Below are 24,644 nucleotides of genomic sequence, written 5' to 3' on the forward strand. Positions count from 1 at the left end.
GGGAGACCTTGTTTCTAGTGCAATAGTGCATGGCCAAGTGCCTCTAAAGCTTAGTGGCAATGTTGGCCTTCTAAGGAACTCCTCCAAATGATCATTAATCCTTTCTAACCAGTATGCCTTATTTTCCCCAAAGTCTACCTCAAGAGATTTGGCAAAACTTGGTTGCTTCATGGGAGAAGATAGCTTAGTGATGTGCTCTTCTTTTCTCCTCAATCCTTTTGCCTTAGGCCTCCACGGCTTGAGCTGAAAACCTGTGGCCTCAATCTCCTCTAGTTTTATAACTCTCTAGCTTCCATCATAGAGAAAAACTCATTCACCCACAAGTACTCCAAAAGCGCAGTGCCTGGTTTGAAAAGGTGGCAGAAAGTGGTTTTTCGACCTCTTTTTTAGCTTTTTCTCCTAACCAGTGCGTTGACATGCTTCAAAAAGTAGATATCTGAGATCCTTGGGACAATTTCTATCCAAGCATATAGAATTTTAGGCATTTGGAGCCCTGAGGAAAAACAGCAATGCTAAGGCGCTACGCTTTTCGCTACATTAACCTTCACAATTCTGCCAAAAGTCACAAAAAACCAAAATTTGTCAAAACTTCCTCAAAATTTGTTGAAAATTGGTCCATGGAACCCTGGGATGATGTGTCAAACAATGAGGGAGGCCTCAACAAGCAAATCAAGTTTGTCCTTATCCTTTTGCCTCTTTAGGGTTTGCCTTAGCTTGTCCTTCAAATGCTTGATTTTGACTTGGGAGACCTTGTTTCTAGTGCAATAGTGCATGGCCATGTGCCTCTGAAGCTTAGTGGCCCTGTTGGCCTTCTTAAGGAGCTCCTCCAAGTGATCATTAATCCTTTCTAACCAATATGCCTTATTTTCCCCAAAGTCTGCCTCAAGAGATTTGGCAAAACTTGGCTACTTCATGGGAGAAGATAGCTCAGTGATGTGCTCTTCTTTCCTCCTCAATCCTCTTGTCTTAGGCCTCCTAGGCTTGAGCTGAAAACCTGTGGCCTCAATCTCCTCTAGGTTTATGACTGTCTTACCCTTGGCATCACCTTTTTCTATCTCTATTTTAGGTTTGTCAAGCAAGAATTGCTTGACCTTGAGTTGTTTGTTCTCTTGTTGAAGGAAGAAATTCACAAACTCAGCCTTTGACAACTTATCTCTCAACTCTCTAATCTTAGCCTCTTTCTCTTGAAGGATCTGCTCTGAAGGTTTGGCCTCTTCATGCACTTCTAAATCTGCCATATCAGTGTCAAGATGAATCTGTGCTTCTTCATCCAATGGTGTCTCATGTTGTTGTGATGATGTAGGCTTGGCCCTTTCAACAATGTCTAGAGCAAACACAAGCCTTTTCCCTCTTGTGTAGGTCTTGGTCACCTCTTCCCTAGGAGTTCTTTTGATAGGTCTGCTTGTGGAAGCCACCTCTTGTTGTGTTGGAGAAGACAAAGGAGTAGAGTGACTAGTTTGACTGAGCTGGAGAGTGCAAATAAGATGTTGACTGAAGGAAACCATCCCAAGACAAGTTAATTTGTGACAGTTGATGGCAAACCAAAATCTTCACTAAGCCATGATGGAACAAACTAGCATGATGATCTTCTCCCAACCTATGTACCTTCTCTGCCATTTTAACCATGCTTCTGTAAAGGTAATGAGGTAGGTTGAGGGACTTCACACCGGTGAAATGCATCAAAAGCCTCACATGATACTGATACAATATTGAGAATCTACCCTCACATGTAAAATACTTCATGATCATTTTCATGAGAGGGGCACACTTGTCCAGCAGATGTCTGAAAGGAAAGATGTGTTTTGGAGCAGCTTTGTATGGAGGTTTCAAATACATCTTGTAGTTTTCAAGGTCGAGGTCTTTCTTCTTGAACCATAATTCTCCAGTGTTTGGGATCCATGTAGTTGTAGCAATGGTCTCTACTGAGAGAATGAACACCACTCCACCAATGGTCACCTTATCTCTCCTTAGTTTAGTGGCAAAAATGCTGGTAAGTTTATCATGAAAACCAAGCTCTTCAATTTTCTGGCAAAAGGTAAGGCAACCAACATCTTGAAAAGACTTCAAGAGATAAGGAGATGACATGATTTCTTGTGTTGAAATTGGCTCATATCTACTAATTAAACCTCCCTTATGTCTCCTTTGTTCAGTGGTCTCTGAATCCATAGCTAACCCTAGCTCAATGGAAGGGGAAATTAGGGTTTTGTGAAGGGAAAAACAGGGGATTTAGGCAGTTTTTGAAATTGAGGGAGATGAAGGGGTTTGGGGGTCTCTAAATTCTTGGAAAATTTTGGGGAGATAGGGAGGGATGTTAAGGAGTAGGGAAAAGTGGAATTTCAAGGAAAGGATGAAGGGAAGGGGTCCAAAAGAGAGAAAAACAATCCTAGGCTAGGCTAGGGTTTTGAAAATAAGGGAGTAGATGAGGGATAGGGGTGTGGGAATGTGTCTATGGGGATATATGGGACATGTAGGAAGTGAGTGAGCTATTTTTAGAGGGTTCTTCTCAATATGGCAACCATAAAGACCATGAAAACAAGAAAAACTTGGAGAGGTAAAACTAACTTTCAAGCACAAACTGAGGCACAAGCAAGCTAAGGGATGATCCACTTACTTGTAAATGCTAGCTTAAACCTTGTGTGTTGATGTAGAATCGACTAAAATGGAGTTTCGATGTCCTTGAGGAAAATGCAGCAAATATGGGATAAGCGCATCCACTTACCTGTAAATGATAGCTTAAACCTTGTGTGTTGATGTAGAATCAACTAAAATGGAGTTTTGATGTCCTTGAGCAAAATGCAGCAAATTTGGGATAAGGGCAGCGCTGGCTAAATGAGACACTTTGGTGGCAAGAGAATGCTTCTCTGAGGGTGCCAAAGCTCCTTGAGGATAGAGAGAAGCTCTTGGAAGTGAAATGAGCAAATGAGAGGTTCTTTGGTCTTTTATTGCTTTGAAAAATCAATTTTCTCCATGGATGGTGTAGTGGGTCCATCATGTACTTTGACATTTGCTTTTGAAAATGCGGCGTTGGAACTTTATGAATCATAATACCTCATAGTGAAAATATAAAACACTTTTTGAAAACTTTATTGAAACTTTTTCCATCACTACTCCTTGAAATGATGACTTTGATGATGAAATGATTGTTTTTTTATGATTTTGACCTAATGACCTAATGATGACTATGACACCCTTACAACAAGGAATGACTTGACCATGATGACGTCCATTGACCATGAAGGTGAAAGGAGTAGTGATGACCTACCTAATCTAACTAGTTACCAATTTTTTATTGAAAACCTATTTGAAACCATAAAAATTTGCAGTAGGACCCTATCAAAAACTTTGTAAGAGCATATTTGATCACTAGTGACTCACAGGACTAATAGACACTAACAAGTTCCTTAGTAAATATGAGTATAGACATAGAGGATATCTAGACATAAAAACAAACCTTCAAAGGAATCCTCAAAATACAATCTCAAATCAAGGCGCAGAGGAACCACCAATTTTCCTTGAAGTTGGTAGGGAGTCTTCTATCTCACTAGTTCAAAAACAAGCATCCTCTAAAATTATATGTGGTAAGATGTTATCTCTAATAGCCACTAGAGCAAGTGTCCCCAAAGCGGGCTTAAACTGGTTTTATTGAATCATACTTGTCGAGAAATAGACAAACCCTAGAAAACACTAACCCCAAAAATATTGATAGAGTCAATAAATCCTTCTATCATTAATTTGTGAAAAAATATCACTAATGGGAATAAAATTGCTCGAGAACTTCCAAAAAAAATATATAGTTGAGTTTTGTTTTTTGGTCACACTGAGGATGGCGACAAAAGAGAATAACTAGGTGGAAGAAATGATCATATATCATTGCTAATTCTTGGGAATTTAAATGTTTAGGTATTACTGTGTTCTCTCTAGAATTTGCCAAGGAAATCACTCTTCAATGTATATGGATGATATATGGACAAGCTACAATAATAGAATAACTTCCTATATAATGGCTACAATATAGGTTAATGACAACGAGAAAGAACCTAAACTTTCCCTAGTAGCCTCAAGGTATGGACACTAGTTATACATCAATGGGATGTTTCTTAAGAGGCGATTCTAACCACAATCCAATGATATTGATAATAACCCTTGCAAAAGAGAAACCTCTAAGTCCATCCAAAATGAACCTAAGAATATATTAACAAGACCAAATAACTATCAAATCCTTATATTGGAGATCAAGAGAATCTACACTCTTACAATTCCTCCATCAAAATCTAGAAAAATCTAAGAAGATAGCCAAGCAACGGTAAATTAAACAAAGCATGACAATAGCACTCTTCAAAAGTGAAGAAAGACCTACAATTTCATCTCATTATATAGTCAAAGGCTTTGGGTTTTGTCAAAGGCAAGAACCAAGGTAAAAGTTCTTAAAGGCAACCAAAGACATTCCTAAAAATATAAAAAGAATGGAAGTTCAAAAGTAAGGCTTTATGGCACTAGGCCAAAGGTGAAAACTAAATTTTTTCATAGATAAGCAAACCACAAGAGGAACATTAACTATGGAAATTTAAAAATGATAATAGCACATGAACACTAAACTTCAAGGACATTGCCACAAAAGGAGTAATATACTTCTTAATCCCATTCAAAAAGGACTCTTGAACAACCATAACAAAGGTAGTAAAATTGTCAAATTCTTATACAAATTGTCATCACTTCGCATTATTCATAGCTTAGGGGCAAAAGCTCAAGGCCTAACAATCTCCATAAAATTTATTTTCAGTTATAATTTTATAAGAAAAATCTATAAACTTTTTTCTCAATTTTTTGTTGTCTTTCTTGTTATGATTTCAAAATATGATATTTCAAAAAATGAAATCTTTCTTGCTATGATTTCAAAAGATGATAATTCTACTGCCTTTGAAAAATTTTAACAACATGAAACTTGGTGGATAACAAAACATCAAGATAAAACTATTGAATATGTAAATGAACCTTGGTTTTAAATATATTTTCTATTTTTTAATAACTTCTCTTTTATTCTAAATATATTTTATATTTTTTTTAGCTTTTTTCTTTTTGTATAAAGTGAAGACAATTATCAAGAGAGTTCAAAATGACAACTATTAAATAATAATTTTGAGTAAGTGTTATAATTGTTCATGTTGCGGATTTTCGTAGGATAACAAAGAAATTTAAAAATAAAGGACAATTGAAAAAAAAATGTACGCGGATTTTTAATCCATCCAATGATTTTTTTGGGTAGACATTCCACCTATCATCAGGAAGCATAATATGAAGTGTCCACTGAAAATTTCGGCCAGATTGAAAATCCTTTAACCAGTTTCTTCTGAAAATTCTCCACTTCTCCCCTAAATATGGGTTTTATTTTTCCAAAAATTCTCCACTTCTCCCCTAAATATGGGTTTTATTTTTCTGAAAATTCTCCACTTCGCTAAATATAGGTTTTATGTTTCTTAAAATTTCTTGTATAATTCTCCACAAATTATAAGCATAATAAATGAAGTGTCCACTGAAAATTTCGGCCAGATTGAAAATCCTTTAACCAGTTTCTTCTGAAAATTCTCCACTTCTCCCCTAAATATGGGTTTTATTTTTCCAAAAATTCTCCACTTCTCCCCTAAATATGGGTTTTATTTTTCTGAAAATTCTCCACTTCGCTAAATATAGGTTTTATGTTTCTTAAAATTTCTTGTATAATTCTCCACAAATTATAATTTTTATTTTCCTTGTAATTTCCTATATAAATTTTGAGTACATTGATAAACAAAGGGTAGAAAATGAATAATACTTTTAATAACAACAGCATGTCATTTTTCTCCTAAATTTAACATCGATATAACGCACTACTCATGCACGCATTCACCCAGACATCTAGGTCGCATTCTGAACCTAATACAAGTCAAAACAATTCCCAGCGTATCTATTTACGATACTATTAGAAACCAGCAGAAAATCATTCTAGACATGCTCATTGGCTGCATAAGTAATTCAATCACAAGTTCCATTTTTCCTATAAATGCGAGTAGCCAAGACTGAATACAAGTCTAAACAATTCCCAGCGTATCTATTTACGATACTATTAGAAACCAGCAGAAAATCATTCTAGACATGCTCACTGGCTGTATAAGTAATTCAATCACAAGTTCCATTTTTCCTATAAATGCAAGTAGCCAAGACTGATTTGGGCGGGAGATCAGTCAAAAACAAAACTAATTCAAATGCTGCGACAAAATCTGTCTTGCTCGTGAATTTCTGCTATTTCCAACAACTGATGTGTAAGAGGTTCCACAAATCATTGAATTGAAAAGTATACACCTGTACCAGATATGCCATATCTCACATTCACGAGTGAAAATCTGCTAGTTACCGCCGTACTTACCCTTCCTGAACAGTAATTACAACAAAAACCCTTCAACTATGAAAATTTCCCCTGGATGTGGAATGAAATACTCCAGTTTTGCATCTTTGTCCATAGATATTTCAATTTGGTAAATACTCAGTCATCTTCAGAAAACTAGAAAGCTTAAAAGTAGAATTCATTAAATTGCATATCCATCAATTATACCTGGAAAAATTTACGCCTCCTATGTCATTCCCATTTCCCCCCTCCATTAGGCAAAGCAAAGCAAGATCTTTTGTCCTTTCTTCCCATTATAGTCAACAAGGAATAATACTGTAGCATTTCATTTCCCGAAAAGAAACTGCTGATTTACGAAAGCATACGTTCTTGTTCACATATACATCACATATTCTGAACCTAATAAAAAACAGCATTTTGAAGTCTATTATCACAATCAACATAACCTTCAAACTCTGATTAAAGATTTCACGTAAGCAAGTCCGGTAAGAGATCTCAAAACAGCATTAAAAGGCAGAATGCAAATGGCCAAACCATTAAAGACAAACACCTTAATATTTAGCAGACGTAAAAAACACACTTCTAGATAAGTTCAGAGACTGCGTAAGTACTCGACCAAGAGTTCCATTTGTGTAAATGCAAACTACTTGACTGATTTGGGCACAAGATCAACTAGCAACAAATGCAATCCAAATGCTGCAGCAAAAACATTCGTCTTAGATCTTAAACGTAGCAGTAGCAAGCACAACCAAACGTCCGCAGTAGCATTACTACAATAGAGTCTCCATGCGTAAATTTGTACAAGGATCCCATAACTTCACAAACATGCAAAAGCAGGTGTGGGTGGTGAACGTCAAATCACAGAACTCTATGACATGTTATTGCTATTGCATACTTCCAGTTATTTCTTTCCAGTGCTTCCACGCAGTTTCACACCAAGGACCCTTTCCAGCTTGGCAATGATCTGCTGATTGGGTATTGCTTTCCCAGACTCGTACTCTTGAATAATCTGAGGTTTTTCATTGATTTGCTGCTCCAGACAAAATTTTTGTTAGGTTGCTGCCGTACTAAAGTAGAACTGGAAGAAGACACAAGGAAGAAACCTTACAAAGTAATTAAGCAAAAGCAATACCTGTGCAAGCTGGGCTTGTGTGAACTTTTTATCTAAACGGGCTTGCATTATGTTTTTCTTCAAATCTGATGAAACTCTTTCATCTGAAAAAAATGATAGATTGCAAAATGCTTTCAGTCTTAAACTCGGAAGAAAGATATAAAAACACACTGGAAACAAAATCTTGTATATTAAAACATTCAATGATCTTTGTATAGTTACCAGAACTGAAATCAATATATAGATAGATATTAAAGACACTGAAAAAAATTGTGCCAATGCGAATATTACTAGCATAGTTCCACCTTAACTGAGATCAAAAATAATTTGAAACATATATATCGATGCGTAAATGATACCACTTTAAGACCAATCTATATAAATGTGTATGTGTAGTAGTTTGTGCTTGGCATTGTTTTATTAATTTATTTTACATTGTGGATTTTTTTTATTATGTCTTTTAATCTATAGATGTTGGTTTTAGCAACCAGTTGTCACCATCGTTGGGCATCTGGTTAGTTCTGTGCCAGCAGGTAACCCTGTTCAAATCCCCTTGGGTCAGGCATACTAATTTACACCCACAAATGTACTAGGGATACCATGTTCAAATCCCCTTGGGTCAGGCATATTAATTTACACCCACAGTTGAAGTAGGGATGCCATTCACAAATGTGCATGGAAGCACCCATTAGGTTCCCCGCAAAGTTTTCTTTGGAAAACAGAAGGTGTAGAAATTTACAGCAAGCCTGTTTTATGAAGTTCTTACAAAGTGAATGCCTATTCTATGAAGTCTTAGAAAGTGAAAGCCTATTCTTTGATATTTTTCTAATATTAAAAAGATTGATAGTAATAACCATTGCAGATTCAGTAATATCCAATAACAGAAATTGGATATCCACCTTAACTAAGATCAAAAATAAATCGAAACATGTATCTCAGTACTTAAATGATACCAATTTAAGACGAATCTATATCAATGTGCATGTCTAATAGTTTGTGCTTGGTATTGCTTTTTTTATTTATGTCACATTATGGATTCTTTTATTATGTATTTGATTCTATAAACATAGATGTTACACATCTCATATGTATGGATTGTTATTTTTTTATACATTAAAAATATTAATATGGGCCACTTATGACACATCAGCACTAGCAATAACAATGGACAGTATACATCTGTTGAAATGTGTAACTAGGTTTGGTCTTCATAATGTCTATGGTAATCATGATTTTATATATTTGATATTAAAGAGAGAAGAAATTTATTATTGTCATTCTTGATGCATGGGTTTCATGCTCAAGATAATTTTATTTATAGTTCAAGCACCCATTGAGTGTTTCTAGGTTTGTCATAGAGTTATGAAGTCACAAGAGTCATTGTCATACATGTAAGACCCATTTTGGGCATCATATTGTACCTTGTAAAGAAAATTTTTGTAAAGTCAAAAGTGTCATCAAAGACCCTCCAAGACCTTGTCAAACAAGTCAGCCTACAAGAAGGATCAAGTCCGACTCATGGACAGCAATTTGACCTTCTCAGAAGCCTAAATATAAGAAGGAACTCAACCTCATTTGGAGATAATGCAAGCAAGTTCAATATCTAGAAGAAAGACGCAGTAAGACAAGAAGAAAAGGATGAAATTCAAGGATAAGAAGAGAAGCAAGATCAAAGTTTTGGACCCCTCTCTCTCTTATTTCAGGGTTTCTAAAGCCGCTGCAAAGTCGAAATTGAAGAAGTTGTTGAGCAAGTCGAAGTTATAGAAGAAGTTGATGGGAAGTCAAAATTGCAGAAGTTCCTAAGCAAGTCAAAGTCGAAGAAGTTGTTGGGAAAATCGAAGTTGCAAAATTTGCTGGGCGAGACAAAGTTGTAGAAAAAGTTGTTGGAGAAGTCGAAATTACAAAAGTTGGGCAAAGTCGAAGTTGTTGGAAGCTGCTAAGTCGTGTTGAAAAATGTGTGACTATGATGCAGGAGCATTCAGCTCAATAATATCATTGTATCCTAGTAGACATAGGAGGTCTTATGCTTTCAAGGAAGTTGGTTTCCTATGTTTTGAATTAATGTAATTATTAAGGTTTTGAGTGATATTAATGAGAAAAGCTAGAATAGAGATTTAATTAAGTATAGTGAGGCAGATTAGTAAATATTCTCGAATGTAGGAGAACATGAAAGAATCAAGATAGTTGAGAGATTGAGAGATTTGAGAATTAATTGTAAATCTTAGATTAGGAGCTAATTCATGATTTTGTGGATTAGAGAGGATCCTTAGAAATAAGGAAGAGATTTTAAGATTTTGTTGAGAAGATTATGGATCTAAACCAAGAATTGATTGTAGAATCTCTTTTGTATAAATGTAAACCTAAAAGGCATAGTCAAGGGTTGGTTAGCTAGTTAGTTAGGAGTTAGAGTGTGAAGAGTTTGATTGTAAGCCTACGAGCAGATTGTGAAACAAAGGCCACTGATATTGGAAATCAGGCCTGAGAGAAGGAATTGTGTAAATACTTGTTCATTAATACAAACAACTCAATTTTGAATGTATGTGTGTATGGAATAATTTAATTGTATTTTGTGTGTGAACTAGAAGTAAGTTCTATGTAACGGAGTTGCATGTGGAGAATCAGAGGCAAAATACAGAGGAGTAACAGAGAGGTGTTACGGCTTTATACACATCAACAATACAGGAGGAAGCCTTTAGTGTTACAGTGAAGGTGGAGGAGCATAAAGGCGTGAGCGGAGTTAAGGAGGAAGTTGTGTAGTGGAACAGCGAAGGACTAGAACCCTAAAGAAAACCGGAATCACAAAAGAACATTGAAGATCGGCGTAACCACGAAGTAAAAAAAAGGGTGAAGAAATGAGGAACAATGCACAGGAGTCGTTGGATCTATAGATCAACGAACGAGGCTAAAGGTGATGGGCGACCAAGATTAAGTCGTGCCACATAAATAAAAGAAATGAACGACAGAGATTAAATCTAAGTGTTTGCAGAAAAAGAAAAGCGAGAATCGATCTGGACCGTCAGATCAATAGATCTAGTAGATCGACGGTGATTAGTAACCGCAGCGAGGGTAGAGAGTACAGGATGCCTTGATCGCGGTTGAAGGCCCACAATTGTTCTTAGTCGTCGATCGCAAAAGTTAATGCTTACGTCACAGTCAACTACGGCATTAGACCTGTAATTAACCCGCGTGCTAGTTGGAGGGCCGCAGACCGTAGGATTTGATGGCTTTCGTCATCCAACAAATATCGGCCATAAAGAGATCAGACTTTAACTTCAAGGGCGGACCCGAACATTTATAGGTTAAGGTTTATAATCTATATCGGCTTCGTAAGACCGGTTAAACGTCACGCAAGTTCCCGATGCGATATCACTACAGACCATCAGATCGAATGAGTTTTGATCTACGACGTAGGATCACCGGGCAACTCTGTTGATCGGGGAAGATATCAGCCATCGAATTGAAGGTAAGATCGACAGTGGAGATTGAGCGATAAGATTTGTGGAGAGCGGACCCGAGAAGGTTATAGGCATGGTTTTATTGTATTTGAAGTCCGGTTGTGTTATCGCATATCGCATGCAAGAGGAGCCTTAGGAATGCGATGAAGTCGTGTGATGCGATATTGCGACAGTCGTTGATCTGATGGACGAAATCAATGGTGGAAAGCGCAATCACATGTCGCAAGTCGGGAGTTCTAAATGCACACTCTATTGAGTCCTTTGAACTCCGCGATTGCGATAAAGGATGAGTTGGCTTATAGAGTGGAGTTTGGTTAATGTGTGCGGTTATAAAATTAACCACAATTGTTATAATGGTCGAAGGGTTGAGTTATAAGGTTCCGCAGCAAAGGATTACCAAAAGATCAGACTGGGGTTAGTTGTTGAATTGCTCCGCATGAGATTTAATTAAGGGGCCTTGAACCTTAAGTAATGAAGGTTTGACTAGGCAGGTCATTGAAATTCCTGGGACAAACGAGATTATGCATTTTATATGCATATTGTGGGTATCGCAGGTTTTTCCTACGTCAAACTAGGTTCGGTCTTCATAAAGATGAAATATAGTTTTATTTCTTGTAAAGTGTAAAATGAAAGTTGTAGAAAAAGTTGTTGGAGAAGTCAAAATTACAGAAGTTGGGCAAGTCAAAGTTGTTGGAAGCTACTAGGTCGTGTTAAAAAATGTGTAACTAGGTTCGGTCTTCATAAAGATGAAATGTAGTTTTATTTCTTGTAAAGTGTAAAATAAAATAAACTTATTATTACTAATGGAGCATGGGTTTCATGCTCAAGGTCTATTATTTTATAGGTCAAGCACCCATTGAGTGCTTCTAAGGTTTTCCCTAGGTCAAGAAGTCAAAATAGTCATTGTCATAAGTTGAAGACCCCATCGGCATATTATAACTAGTAAAGAAAATTATTTGTCTTAAAAGGTGTCCAAATACCCTACAAGACCGAGTCGGCCTGGCAGCTGGCAAGTCAAGCTAAAAGGAAGAGCCACGTCCTCCTTGAAGAGCCTATATATAGGAGGGAACTCGTCCTCCTTGACATACATTCACTCATCTCTCATTCTAGCGAAGAAGGAAGAAGAAGGCAGCAAAGAAGGAAAAGGACACAGAAGATCTTTGTTTGGGCTATTTCTCTCACACGTGCTAAGGAGAACTCAGGTTTCTGCAGCAAATCTAGGGTTTCTATCTTCAAGTTCGATCTTGGAGAAAAGAAGGCAAGTAGGTCAAACGAATGTCACCAAGGGTCATCCTCAAGCCCCAGAAGAGAGGGAAAGGCAAGCGAAGGTCAAAGGGGGGGGAGGGGGGGTCAAAATTTTAGATCTACAGTTGAGGTCGAAATTCTACAACTGGAGGTCGAAGAAGTGCTACTGGAACAGATTTGACTAGGTTTGATTAGATCAAGGTTAGCCCATCATCCAAAGAGGTTGGTCTTGGTCTTGGAGGGTACTTAAGTCAGTCTTTAAGGTCTTGGAATTCGTCAATTGAAGAATCTATAAGGAAGAGAAGAGATTTACAGGTTTTCCTCCCAAGTGGAGAGGTTTTGGCCCTAGCTTGTAGCCTATTGGTGGTTGTTTGATGATACACACATATAATAATAAGTAACAAAGCTAATAAGTAAAAAGATATCACAAGCAGTTATCAAGTAAAGAGAAATCACTATAATCATTGCCCTATAGATTTCTCAATAGGTCGAAGTTGTTGGAAAGGTACATCAAGAAAGAGAAGTTTGACTTGGTCTTGGAGGGGCCTTTGTCAAGGGTCTTACGTCTTGGAATTCATCATCGTATAAGAAGAAAGGAATTCCTGTGGATTTTCCTCTCAAATGGAGAGGTTTTGGCAATGGCTTACAGCATACATTTTGTGTCCTCTTGTCTCATTGATCTTTATTGTTTAGTAATTGTTTGATGATAAGAACACTAATAATAATCAAGTGAAAGAAGAAGCATAATCAAAATACATCACAAACAATTATCAAAAGTAAGAGAAATCACCTAATCTAGGTGCGCCCTCAATTTCTCAACATTGTATGAAAGCTAAGGTGACAAGACAAGGAAAGGCAGCTTGAAGAATATCAATTGAAGAAAAATACAAAAGGGTCAAGCACAAGGAGACCATTAAGAATAACTAATTTACACATCATCTTTAAGGAAGAACTAAGGAACATCAAAAGACTCTACACTTGAAGCATACCTGGGAAGTTCACGCACTCTACAACCATCATCTAAAGGAAGCTAGAAGTAGCTTTACCATCATCATCAAATCAAGGTCATCTCCTTCACATTGAAGAAAGAATCGCATCTCTAACATCCCACTTGAAGAAGAAATATTGTCATCTTTGAGGAAGTGAGATATCGTCATCATCAAGAAAGCATCTCCAATTATCAACATCATCAAGAAGGCATCAATTTGAAGATATCATCATCAAGGAGCATCTTCACTTAACAAGTAAGTATTTTCTATTTATGTCTAAATCTACAATCAACATGACTTCATTCTGCAAGGAGAGCAACAAACTAGTTGAGTCATCAAATTTCCTTGCATGGAAGAAGAGGATAGATTTTGATTCTCATAGAGAATGAAGTTATTGAATATGTTAAGGGTTCAATCTCCAAACCATCTCTATAGCAATCTCAAGCACTATTGAAGTACATGAAAGGTGAAGTAAGGGCTCAAAGAATCCTCATAGAATCAATCAAGGATTCTCTCATTAATAAAAGAAAAGTTGGTCGAAAGAAATCTACGGTGAGTTGGCACTGCAGGAGAAGTTATAACATTGAGAATTGAACTATACAAGATGAAGGTATCAAAGGAAGAAAGGATAGCCTCATACCTTATGAGGGTGTCACAAATAAGAGATCAACTACAAGAACTAGGAGAAATAATGTCTAATAAAGAAATGACCATCATTGTGCTCAATGCACTACTCGATGAATGGGGGCAATTGTGTCAAGCATCTATGGAAGGAAGGAAGGAAGCCACTCCATTCAGTGAACTATGGTCATTATGCAAGATTGAAGAAACCAGACTAAAGGCGAAGAGCTATGTTGGATCAAATGAACAAACTCAAGCATATGCAACTATGGCTAGAAAGAAAGGGAAGTTTGGAAAGTTTGATCCTCGAAAAAGGAAGAAGATCGACATGTCAAAGATACAATGCTATGAATGTAATCTTTATGGGCATTTCAAAAGGAATTGTCCTAAACTCAAGAAGGACAACAAGAAGAGAAAAGAAAGAAATGAAGCCCACGTCACCAAAGAAGTAGAAGGCCCTGAAAATAAGAAGTTAAAGAAGGAGGAAGTGAAAGATCTCTATTATGACTAAGTTGACCTCCTTCACTTCGTTCTTTTCAACTATAGAAGATGGTAGTCATGATAGAAAGAATCACATTTATGATAGGATGCATTATAGCTGAGATAAAAATGACTTCATCATAGAAGTACGGAATTGGAAGTCTATATGATTGAAGCATTCATCATGATAAAAAGGAGTAACTCACGACCTCTTCATTGAAAGCATAGAAGGATAATTGAAATAGCAATATATATGATTGGACAAAGTCATCTAGCAAGATAGAAAATAAAGAGATCATATATCATCATTATTAGAGAGGAGCATTTGCAGAATGAGGATCATCAAGATCCTCCACTAGAATCTTTATGAGAAGGTTCACCCCTATAAAGAAACCAAGTGCCTCACAAATGGTCCATATTCCACCTTGTGTGGGATTCATTAGTAAGGTATGATGACAAAGACGTGCAGCATGGCAAGTTGGTTGAAGTACTTTCATCTTCAAGCAAGGAAAGGAAGTTGTTAGCTATGTCACACGGTTCAGGTTCAAATACAAGTTCGGCAACAATTAATTTCAATTCAAATTCGAATTTTCCGATGAGGTTCGAAATTAATTTCGAATATATATATATATATATATATGAATGAGAAAATAATAAAAAGTAAAAAAAAAACAATCAATAAATCCATATGAGTAGCAATGAGCAACCACGATCCACAAATAACAACCACTATTCACTTCATTCTCTAGTCGGCGGGGACAAGCAGCGTCTAGAAATTGAATTCAAGAAATTGAAGAGAATACAACACGCAGCAACAACACTGAGCACACTAGAGCGAGTACACTCAGACTAAAGTTGCCTTGTGAAAATCTATCGACAGCCATGGTAAATAAATCCAAACTAGTGGCCAACGCGGGAAACTAACTGATGAGAAGCAAAACAAGAGAAAACCATGTGTAGTAAAAGTACATACATTGTGAACATCCAAGTGGGGTATGTGCCTTCAAAGACAATGTTGATGGTGTTTATCAGTCATTGTCTCGCCAACATTGTGCTTTGACCTTGTGGAGAGATAGAGTTGTTTCAAGGTCTTATTATGTGACAATGTTGGTCGATATGATGAGATGCAATGAGACAAGCTGAAATAATACCTTATGAGATGGCTTACCAATCTGACTCTTCTTACAAGAATTCTTCAGTATGAGAATGTCCATGTACCATGTATGTATTGTGAATACCTCCATAGTTAAGATTTAAAATGTGTAACTAGGTTCGGTCTTCATAATGTCTACTGTAATCATGATTTTATATATTTGATATTAAAGAGAAAAGAAATTTATTATTGTCATTCTTGATGCATGTGTTTCATGTTCAAGATAAATTTATTATAGGTCAAACACCCATTGAGTGCTTCTAGGTTTGTCATAGAGTTATGAAGTCAAAAGTCATTGTCATCAATGCAAGACCCCTTCGAGCATGTTGTCTCTTGTAAAAAAAAAAAATTGTAAAGCCAAGTGTCACAAAGACCCTGCAAGACCTTGTCAAACAAGTAGGCATAAAAGGACCAAGTTGGCCTCATGAACAACAATTCAACCTCCCTAGAAGCCCATATATAAGAAGGAGCTTGACCTCATTTGGAGATAATGCAGGCAAGTTCGATCTCCAGAAGAAAGAAACCCTAAGACAAGAAGAAAAGGACAAAATTCAAGGATAAGACAAAAGAGAAGCAAGATCAAAGTTTTGGATCTCTCTCTCTCTCTCTCTCTCTCTCTCTCTCTCTCGGGTTAGGGTTTCTAAAGTAGCTGCAAAGTCAAAATTGAAGAAGATGTTGGGCAAGTCGAAGTTGCAAAAAAAGTTGTTGGGAACGTCGAAATTGCAGAAGTTATTGGGTGAGTCAAAGTTGTAGAAGAAGTTGTTGGGCAAATCAAAGTTGTAGAAAAAGTTGCTAGGAAAGTCAAAATTGCAGAAGTTGTTGGGCAAGACAAAATTTTTGGATCGAAGTTTTGGATTTCTCTCTCTCTCTTGGGTTAGGGTTTCTAAAGTAGCTGCAAAGTCGAAATTGAAGAAGATGTTGGGCAAGTTGAAGTTGCTGGGAAAGTCGAAATTGCAAAAGTTGTTGGGCGAGTCAAAGTTGTAGAAGAAGTTGTTGTGCAAATCAAAGTTGTAGAAGAAGTTGCTAGGAAAGTCAAAATTGCAGAAGTTGTTGGGCAAGACAAAATTGCAGAAAAAATTGTTGGAAGTCAAATTTACAAAATTTGGGGAAGTCAAAGTCATTGCAGAAAAAGTTGTTGGAAGTCAAAATTACAAAATTTGGGTAAGTCAAAGTTGTTGGAAGCTGCTAGGTCGAAGTTGTTGGAAGCTGCTAGGTCGAAGTTGCTGGAAGCAGCTAGGCCGAAGTCGCTGGAAGCAGCTAGGCCGAAGTCGCTGGAAGCAGCTAGGCCGAAGTCACTGGAAGCTGCTAGGCTAAGTCGAAGTTGCTAGAAGCTGCTAGGTCAAAGTTGTTGGAAGAGTTCATTAAGAAAGAGAAGTTCGACTTGGTCTTGGAGGGATCTTTGTCAAGGGTCTTAGGTCTTGGAATTCATCATCGTATAAGAGAGGAATTCTTGTGGATTTTCCTCTAAATAGGAGAGGTTTTGGCCCTAACAGCCTACATTTTGTGTCCTCTTGTCGCATTGATCTTCATTGTTTGGTAGTTGTTTGAAGATAAGAACACTAATAATAATCAAGTGAAAGAAGAAGCATAATCAAAGTTAATCAAAATACATCACAAGTAGTTATCAAAAATAGAATGCGCCTCACTCCTCTTAGTAAAGTAAGAATTTTTTTATGATTACAGTGGCCATTTTTCACACTATTTTTTTATTATTATGGTCCATTTATTTTCATTTTTACATTACAAACTCAAATGTTTTATATTAGCTTATTAGCATTACATTATATTTCGCATCTCATCATACTAGAATGTGAAATGCACCTAACTTCTTTTGGTGCAAATACAATAGAATTTCAATAATATAGTTGTCCACGGCCAATTATGCACACAATGAGAACTAGAAAAGAAACTACAATAATAATTGGTGTTCTATTCTCATTGTGGCCTGCCCACAAAAATTACAAGTTAAGAAATGGATAAGGCCCTAAATACAAGTAAACCAAAGGGGTGTGCATAATTTTTGCAGACCCCACAAACCAGGGTTGATACTTTAGCATACAGTAAACACGAGGGTTGGTTCTAGCTCAACCAATTGTCACCATTGTCGGGCATCTTGTTAGTTCTGTGCCAGCAGGTAACCCTCCCAATAACCTACAGCAAGCCTGTTCTACGAACTTCTAACTTCGTACAAAGTGAATGTCTATTCTATGAAATTCTTATGAAGTGAATGCCTATTCTATGCTATTTTTATACTATCAAAAATACTGATAGTAATAACCAATGCAAATTCAGTGAATATCTAATAACATAAACATACAGCCCTGGAACGATGTGTGTGCTGGAGAAATTTCACAGATCAACTACATTGAAGTAGGTACATGGTTATGGAGACTTCTTTTTATAGATGCCCATTGATCGAAAAAATGATTTATCCTTCACAAAAAAAAGGTGGAGCAGCATCGTTCCTATTTTCCCTAAATCGGCAACAGGTTTGACTGTACAATATAGAAGGAATTAACATATTCCATGCATATTCTATGCAGCTATAGAAAAATGAACATAGGTTCTGAGAACACAATGTTCTTGAGAATTTTTCTAATCCTAGAAGGCACAAATAGGAATGACCATATTGCACACTGAATACCATAAGAAGCATATGCCTGAGTAAAGGGAATATCTAAAAACAATCATCCCTTCAAGGTTTCAGTGATGCTCAGACTTCTTTCTAAACATAGTGGAAGTACCAGCCTACAGGAGTGGCCCTCATACAAACATGATAAGATAAACAAACCTTTTACCCATGTAAAGGGCACAGGATCATCCTAGGCTTTTAATGTTTGCTAAATGAGAACCATTTACTACACTTAATTCCTGAAGTTTAGATACCGGGCCTCTGATAAGATACCATTCTTGCTTTGTTTCAACAGCCTAATTGAGCTTCTATCTAACCAGTTGTCTGTTATGGCACTTTCTTCATGTAACAAACAGTAACTGTTCTATATAGTAACTTAATTCATAGCAGCATATATCACCACTCTTTGCTCAGATCTATTTTGAATGTGGACTCAAACAGGCTACCAAAAGTCATGCAGAAACAAAAGCTGATGTCATTTTAATGACCATAGCAAAGAAGGCATTGATGATAATAACATTTATGGTGAATCCTAACTACAAGAGTCAACTGGCAGAGTGGTGAAGGAAACAGAGGAAACAGGTACATCATAGCAGCCTACAATTAGCAGATGTCAAAAACCCCTTTGGTTCTATACACTTCCATTATATTTAACATGAACATAACCAAGAAGCAGACAAATTATCCAAACAAAACTGCAAAAAAGATCTAACATATGCAGTCATTCAAAATTCATAATCCCCGTTTAGTCTCTTCTATCTGCCTTCCTAGTATAGCTGAGGTGTGTTCCTCAGCAATACAAATATAACTGTTTTCTATTTAAAAAAAAATACAACTCCACTTCATCAATTAAGGTCAGCCAACCAGTACTAGGAGAAGATCTGACAACATACAAAAGTAGGGCAAATCAAAGAAAACTATGAAGGAAAAGCTAAGGGCAATGAAGACAAAGCTGACTATGGAGGAATTCTTCACAATCCTAACAGCATTAACATGGCTCTGTATATTGAAAACATGGGAGACACTACAAGCCACAGATCATAAAATCATTGACACTATAAAGAGAGCTCTGGTCATAAGGCAAATATATCATCCTAGGTATTTAAAGTTGCTATATGAGAACTCTACTTTTTTAGGTACAGGATTCTTGATAGGATGTCATTTTTGCTTTTGCTCCAACAGCCTATAATAAAAGTTAAAACTATCAAAAGCTATAAAAAAGGGAAGAGTACAAGAGAAATACTAAAAGCTGAAAAAAAGTGCAATACAAAAGAGAGGACGTCAGGGTTCGTTGGAACTAGCTGCCAATGCTGAGTGAGGCAATCGAGAAGCGAGTCCCTCATCAGACTCGTCAAATACTGACTGAAAGTTAAACAACATTGCAAGAGTATCAAGGAACAAGAGGGCCTGGATGCATGATCCTGGGGTGGTAGAAGGGCAAGGGAATCCAATTGCCCTAGAATCTATAACAAAAGATCATTTCTCTGAATAAGTAAAGTACTGACTGAAAGTTAAACAACATTGCAAGAGTATCAAGGAACAAGAGGGCCTGGATGCATGCTCCTGGGGTGGCAGAAGGGCAAGGGAATCCAATTGCCCTAGAATCTATAACAAAAAATCATTTCTCTGAATAAGTAAAGTACAACTCTATTTTATTGATAAATGTCGGATGACAACCCCCAAGAAGATCAGACAACATGAAAATGATGACCAAAGCAAAGTAAATTTTCATGGGGCAACTAAGAACAATACAGGAAAAGCTGGGTGTGGTGGGATTATTCAAAAGCATACAGCATTATTAAGACTGTGTTCATGGAAAACATAGGAGACAGCAGTAGCCTACAGGATTGGCCGCATACAATCAAAGGATAAGATAAACATACCTCTAGTCATTTAAAGAGATCATACAAGGTATTTAATGTCACTGAAAAAATGTCCTTTTCTAAACCTTAATCCTGATCCTTAGTGGGCCTCTGATAAAATGTCATTCTTGCTTTGCTCCAATAACCTGATTGAGGTTGTAACTAGAAAGTCCCCTATGAAGACATTTTTTGCCATGGCACATAACAAAAAGTAACAATTCTAAATAGTCACTTAATATATAGAAATAAGTATCACTCCTTGAGATATTGTTTTTCACTTTACCATTTTAAATAAGAGAAAATATGAACATCAAATACTAGAAATACATAAGAAAAAATAAATCCACATTCAAGTCTTGACAAAAAGGCATCATTCATAAGAGTGTAAAACCCTGTTTCATTAGTAGAGATGAGGCAAGTCACAACCATAAAGCAAGGTGAAGATCTGGTGTGATTCAAAGAAAGGCAAAATCAGAGTAAACTATGATGGAGTAGCCCAGGGCAATCCAGGCACAGCTGGGTGTGGGTACTATCTTCAGAATCATAATGATACTATTCAGGCTGTGAAAATGGAGCATATCAAAGGAAACAAATAACAAGCAGAAAGTATCACTTTAGCTGTAAGTTTGAAGTCACAATGGAAAAAAATTTGTTTATCAGGGAAAGTCATTGTTGAAGGAGAATCCAAGGTATTAATATACTGAAAGTCATTATTAAACAAGAAACATAGCTGAACCTCAAATAAGATAACTTTCTTAAAAATTAAATGGTTGAAGTAATAAAGTTCCACCATGTCAGAAGGATGACCAACAAAGTTGCAGACCAAAAGGAAAATCAAGGAACACATGGTCAGGGAGGAAACCTCAGCTAAAATCAACATTTATGAGTTGGATCATTCACGGCTGAAACATTCAAAAACCAACCCATTAGAGAATCATTTTTATTCTAGGGGATGGAAATTGAAATCACCACTAACGACAATTACCTGAGGATTTAGTGTTTAGGCCCTAGATTTGGTTTGAGGAAAGCCTGTCAACCTTGAATCAACAAGGGCTGTGGATCACTCACTCATCTTGAGCACCAGTGTTTTCAAGACAATCCAAGATGGACCTCATGAATAACCTCATCAAACCCACCATTCTCTTTGGTTCAAAGGTCAGTAGTAAGTACACCTAGTTTATTAGAGTCAAACTTGACCATGACAAACAATTCAAGATCACACTAGTTTCCTTTTGCATCGAGTTCAAAACTTTGTGTACTCCACAACTGGCAAGGATCATCACTTATCTTTCATATTATTCCACACAGACCATAGCTACTACCAATTTCTCTAATTGAGCTCATTACCTATTTGCAAAGGTTACCCATACTTCAGTCAGTTGATATCTCAATAAATCACCTTCCTCTGTTCACATATTCCCTCGACACACATGACTAACCCTTACCAAATAGGCAGGATTACACTAGGATACATTGAGCAGGGGTTTTGACTTGGATGTTGTTCACTCCACCCACCCCAACCCATACCTGATCCCATCAGGCTTATTACAGCTTTCTTTCAACAGAAAGGGTTGATAACCCCTTAACCTGAGCTATCCCACCTAATAGTGTCAGTGTTTCAGTTCCCCGTCGAACTTGCACATAACTAAAATAATAATTTGATTCCCCATTCCATGCTTTCAGCCTATAGACTTTAGATCTTATACAAGTAGAGCTCCAATGCCTACAAAAGGCCAAAAAGTAAACATTTCTATCCCACGTTGCAGATATTGGCACCATCTTGGCAGTTATGACCCCCAGAATGGCACCTGTAAAGAAGGCCAACAGTCGAAAGACGAGCCAATTACTCTTGGGGAGAAAGGGAAGGTTGTGTGGTTGGAGAGAACTTAAACATTCTAGAGGCATCCAGAACATATATGATACAGCCTGCCTCTATAAACAAGAAGTTTTTCCATGCCGTGGATTGTTTTGGCAAACATATGCTTTAGTTAAAGTTGAGGATATGAAAATTAACCTTACAAGGACATCGAAGTTCTATTGAATATCCAATAACAGATGCAAATTCAGGTCAGTGAAAAAGCCTTGACCAAGTCAAGGCACCACGCCAGATAGTGCAAACACAGAAATTGGAACCCTTCTTCAACACTTTATCTCACCAAGGACATGATCCTTCCATCACTTCAGACAATTCAGACAAGGAGCAAAACAACAAAGACAAAGACCACTCAAAAAGAAAAATGAAAGGCCTCCATTTCAAGTTTTAATAACGTTTGAAAAAAATATGTTCAGCAGTAGAAATAAGCAATTATGGTCTTAAAAAAATTTGGACTATTTTTGTATATTTCTGGTTTCTCTGCCTATTTCACTATCCCAGCTTTCTAAAGAACCTAGTTTCAAATTCCTATTGTAAATATAAAATACTTTTATACCATAACAAAACAAGTACAATTGTATTTGCAATATAAAAGGAACTTACGAGCGAGAACTTCTGTCTCATCATCAAGCTTCTTGGTGTTCAAGGTGGTGCTGCTCGAGGCTGCTTTGTTTGATCCTGCATTAACTGCACAAGCAGTTCAACAATCAAAACTTCCACTAAGTATCATTCAAAAAGCTCACATAAATCATGTTTAAACAATAAATTTGAAAGCTTTGGAATGTTAATTTCAGATGACTGCATTCTTATTAAGCTAAATTTCTTTCTAATTTCTTTCTACACGTCATTAATTTTTTAATTTGACATTAATCATCAAATATCAAAAGATGCATTCCAACAGCATTGGATGCCCCAACCAATACTTAAAAAACAGAACATTCAAAAACATAAAAACATGTAGTCCATACCAAATTCCCTATTTGAAATTTGGACCTTAATCACTGCAAGTTTAACAAGGGGGGCAACAAATACTATGACAAACTTAACATTATTTTTTATATGTAAAATATTTTTCCCCTAAACCAGAAAAAAACCCACCAGTCCCTAACAGATCATAAATGCAGTCGGACTAGACTGCAAACATGTCAATAACATCCTGAGATAACAGCTTTACAACTAACTGTTGACATTGTGTTCCAACCTGCAGGTAGATTCCAAAAGAAGCGGGGTAAAAAGTGAGCAAATTAAAATCCTTACAAGCAAAGTTCCACAATTAAAATTCTCATTGATGAGTTGGAACTTTAAATTTCTGGCAAAATTCCTACCAGATTCAGGGAAAATTTGACAGAAAATTGATGAGTTTGTCCAATTATTAACTTATTCTGCTTCTAATTATTTCCAAACCTTTTTTTCAAAAAGCCATGGAGTAGTGAGATTAAAGAGCAAAAAATATTATAATAACATCAAAAGCAGATGCCAATGGGGCTGTGGTTTGGTGGTGAAGCCAATGTTGTAGCAAGTTACCCACTAACATTCAATCACATTGGATTGACAAATACGTGGTTGAGACCACATGTCAGTCGTGGACGGAAAGCTTCTCCGTACTAGGGCAGTGGCTTAGCCAAGAGAAAGTTCTTGTGATCAGTAGTTTGACCTTCAAAAATCATCTCAGACAATTCTGATGCCTGCCATGTTCAGGCTAATTCTAATACTTACAGAATTTAAATTAATTAATTAAAAGGAATACAGAAATAAATACAGCAAAGAGAAAAAGTGCAACACCTAACCAGCTAGCAACTATATTATTTATGATGTCCAGGATGAGTAAAAGGCACTAACACTGACAGAGTAAAGGGATTGAGACTGTTAATGCCACCTACCTCGGATCAAATGCGGGATAAGCCCGTGGACGAAAAAATCGGGGGTTAAAGCGGCAACGCAAAGTATTTAACCATGTTTATATATAGAGAGAGAGGACTCCACCGAACATGAAATATAACCATCAATTTGTTTTACAGAAATTAAACATGACAGATTATGATATAATCATATACGACAATCTGCTAAATATCAAATATGGCAATCCAGATCGTTGGACCGAACCCAAAGTAAGGAAAAATAACCCATTTTTCCGCTTACGATTATTTGCTTTTTTCGAATGACTTTGAATATGGAAGGCTACTGGCAGAAGATAGAAATCTGAGAAAAAATGAATTAAAAAAATTGCAGATGCGTGTTCTGAACTACGAAACCCTGTCCAAACAGGTAGAAAATTTGCAGATTTAGAACAAAATGCCAACAAACAGACCTCCAAACAAGTTCGAATAAAGAATGGCAGCCGTTAACAGGGAAATAATGAAACCGTGAAAGGGTCATGAAAAAACCTTTAAAAGAAAGTTGAAACCAATCAATATGAACACGAAGGCAAAGGGTTAGGGTTACAGTTAGGGTTACATTTCTTGATAGTTTCAATAGGGCCTCCAGTTCGACGGGCAGCGTTGACAGCCTTCTCGTCCTTCTTGGCTGCAGCGTTAGGAGCCTTCTTCCTGATGACAACGGGTTCCCAATCCTGACTAATCGGTCCTATTCCGGCCATTGTTTCTTTTTTCTCCTTCACCTCCTCTGGTCTGCTTAGCCGTAGGCTTTATTCAGGCTCCTTCCCACCTAATCCCAAAATGATGAATAAATTAGCATAATATTATGGCCAATCCTTGCTATATATAGGTCATAACCGACAATCCTTCCAATATAACGATTCCTTTTGCGAGCGCTTTCGGAAAGAAAAATGATTGAGTTTCGGTTTTGTGGATCGTCTCTCTGAGGCTTGACGTATGTTACTATTCC

The 24,644-nt window shown here is 36.9% G+C and overlaps 1 protein-coding gene across 1 annotated transcript; it reads right to left on the bottom strand.

Moving 5' to 3' along the window:
- Positions 1-6,915: 6,915 nt before the first annotated feature.
- On the bottom strand, positions 6,916-24,632 carry LOC149159192 (multiprotein-bridging factor 1b-like). The gene is made up of 4 exons (XM_089436425.1): positions 24,255-24,632; positions 22,404-22,487; positions 7,512-7,594; positions 6,916-7,409 (listed from the first exon to the last, which is right to left on the bottom strand). The coding sequence occupies exons 1-4, from the start codon at positions 24,394-24,396 to the stop codon at positions 7,281-7,283; spliced, it is 438 nt and encodes a 145-aa protein (XP_089292551.1). The 5' UTR covers positions 24,397-24,632; the 3' UTR covers positions 6,916-7,280.
- Positions 24,633-24,644: the final 12 nt, after the last annotated feature.

This window comes from Pinus tabuliformis, chromosome 5_2 (genome assembly GCF_031772625.1).
Source record: "Pinus tabuliformis cultivar Carrire ecotype Pingquan chromosome 5_2, CPIR1, whole genome shotgun sequence".
In the NCBI taxonomy this organism is placed as follows: domain Eukaryota; kingdom Viridiplantae; phylum Streptophyta; class Pinopsida; order Pinales; family Pinaceae; genus Pinus; species Pinus tabuliformis.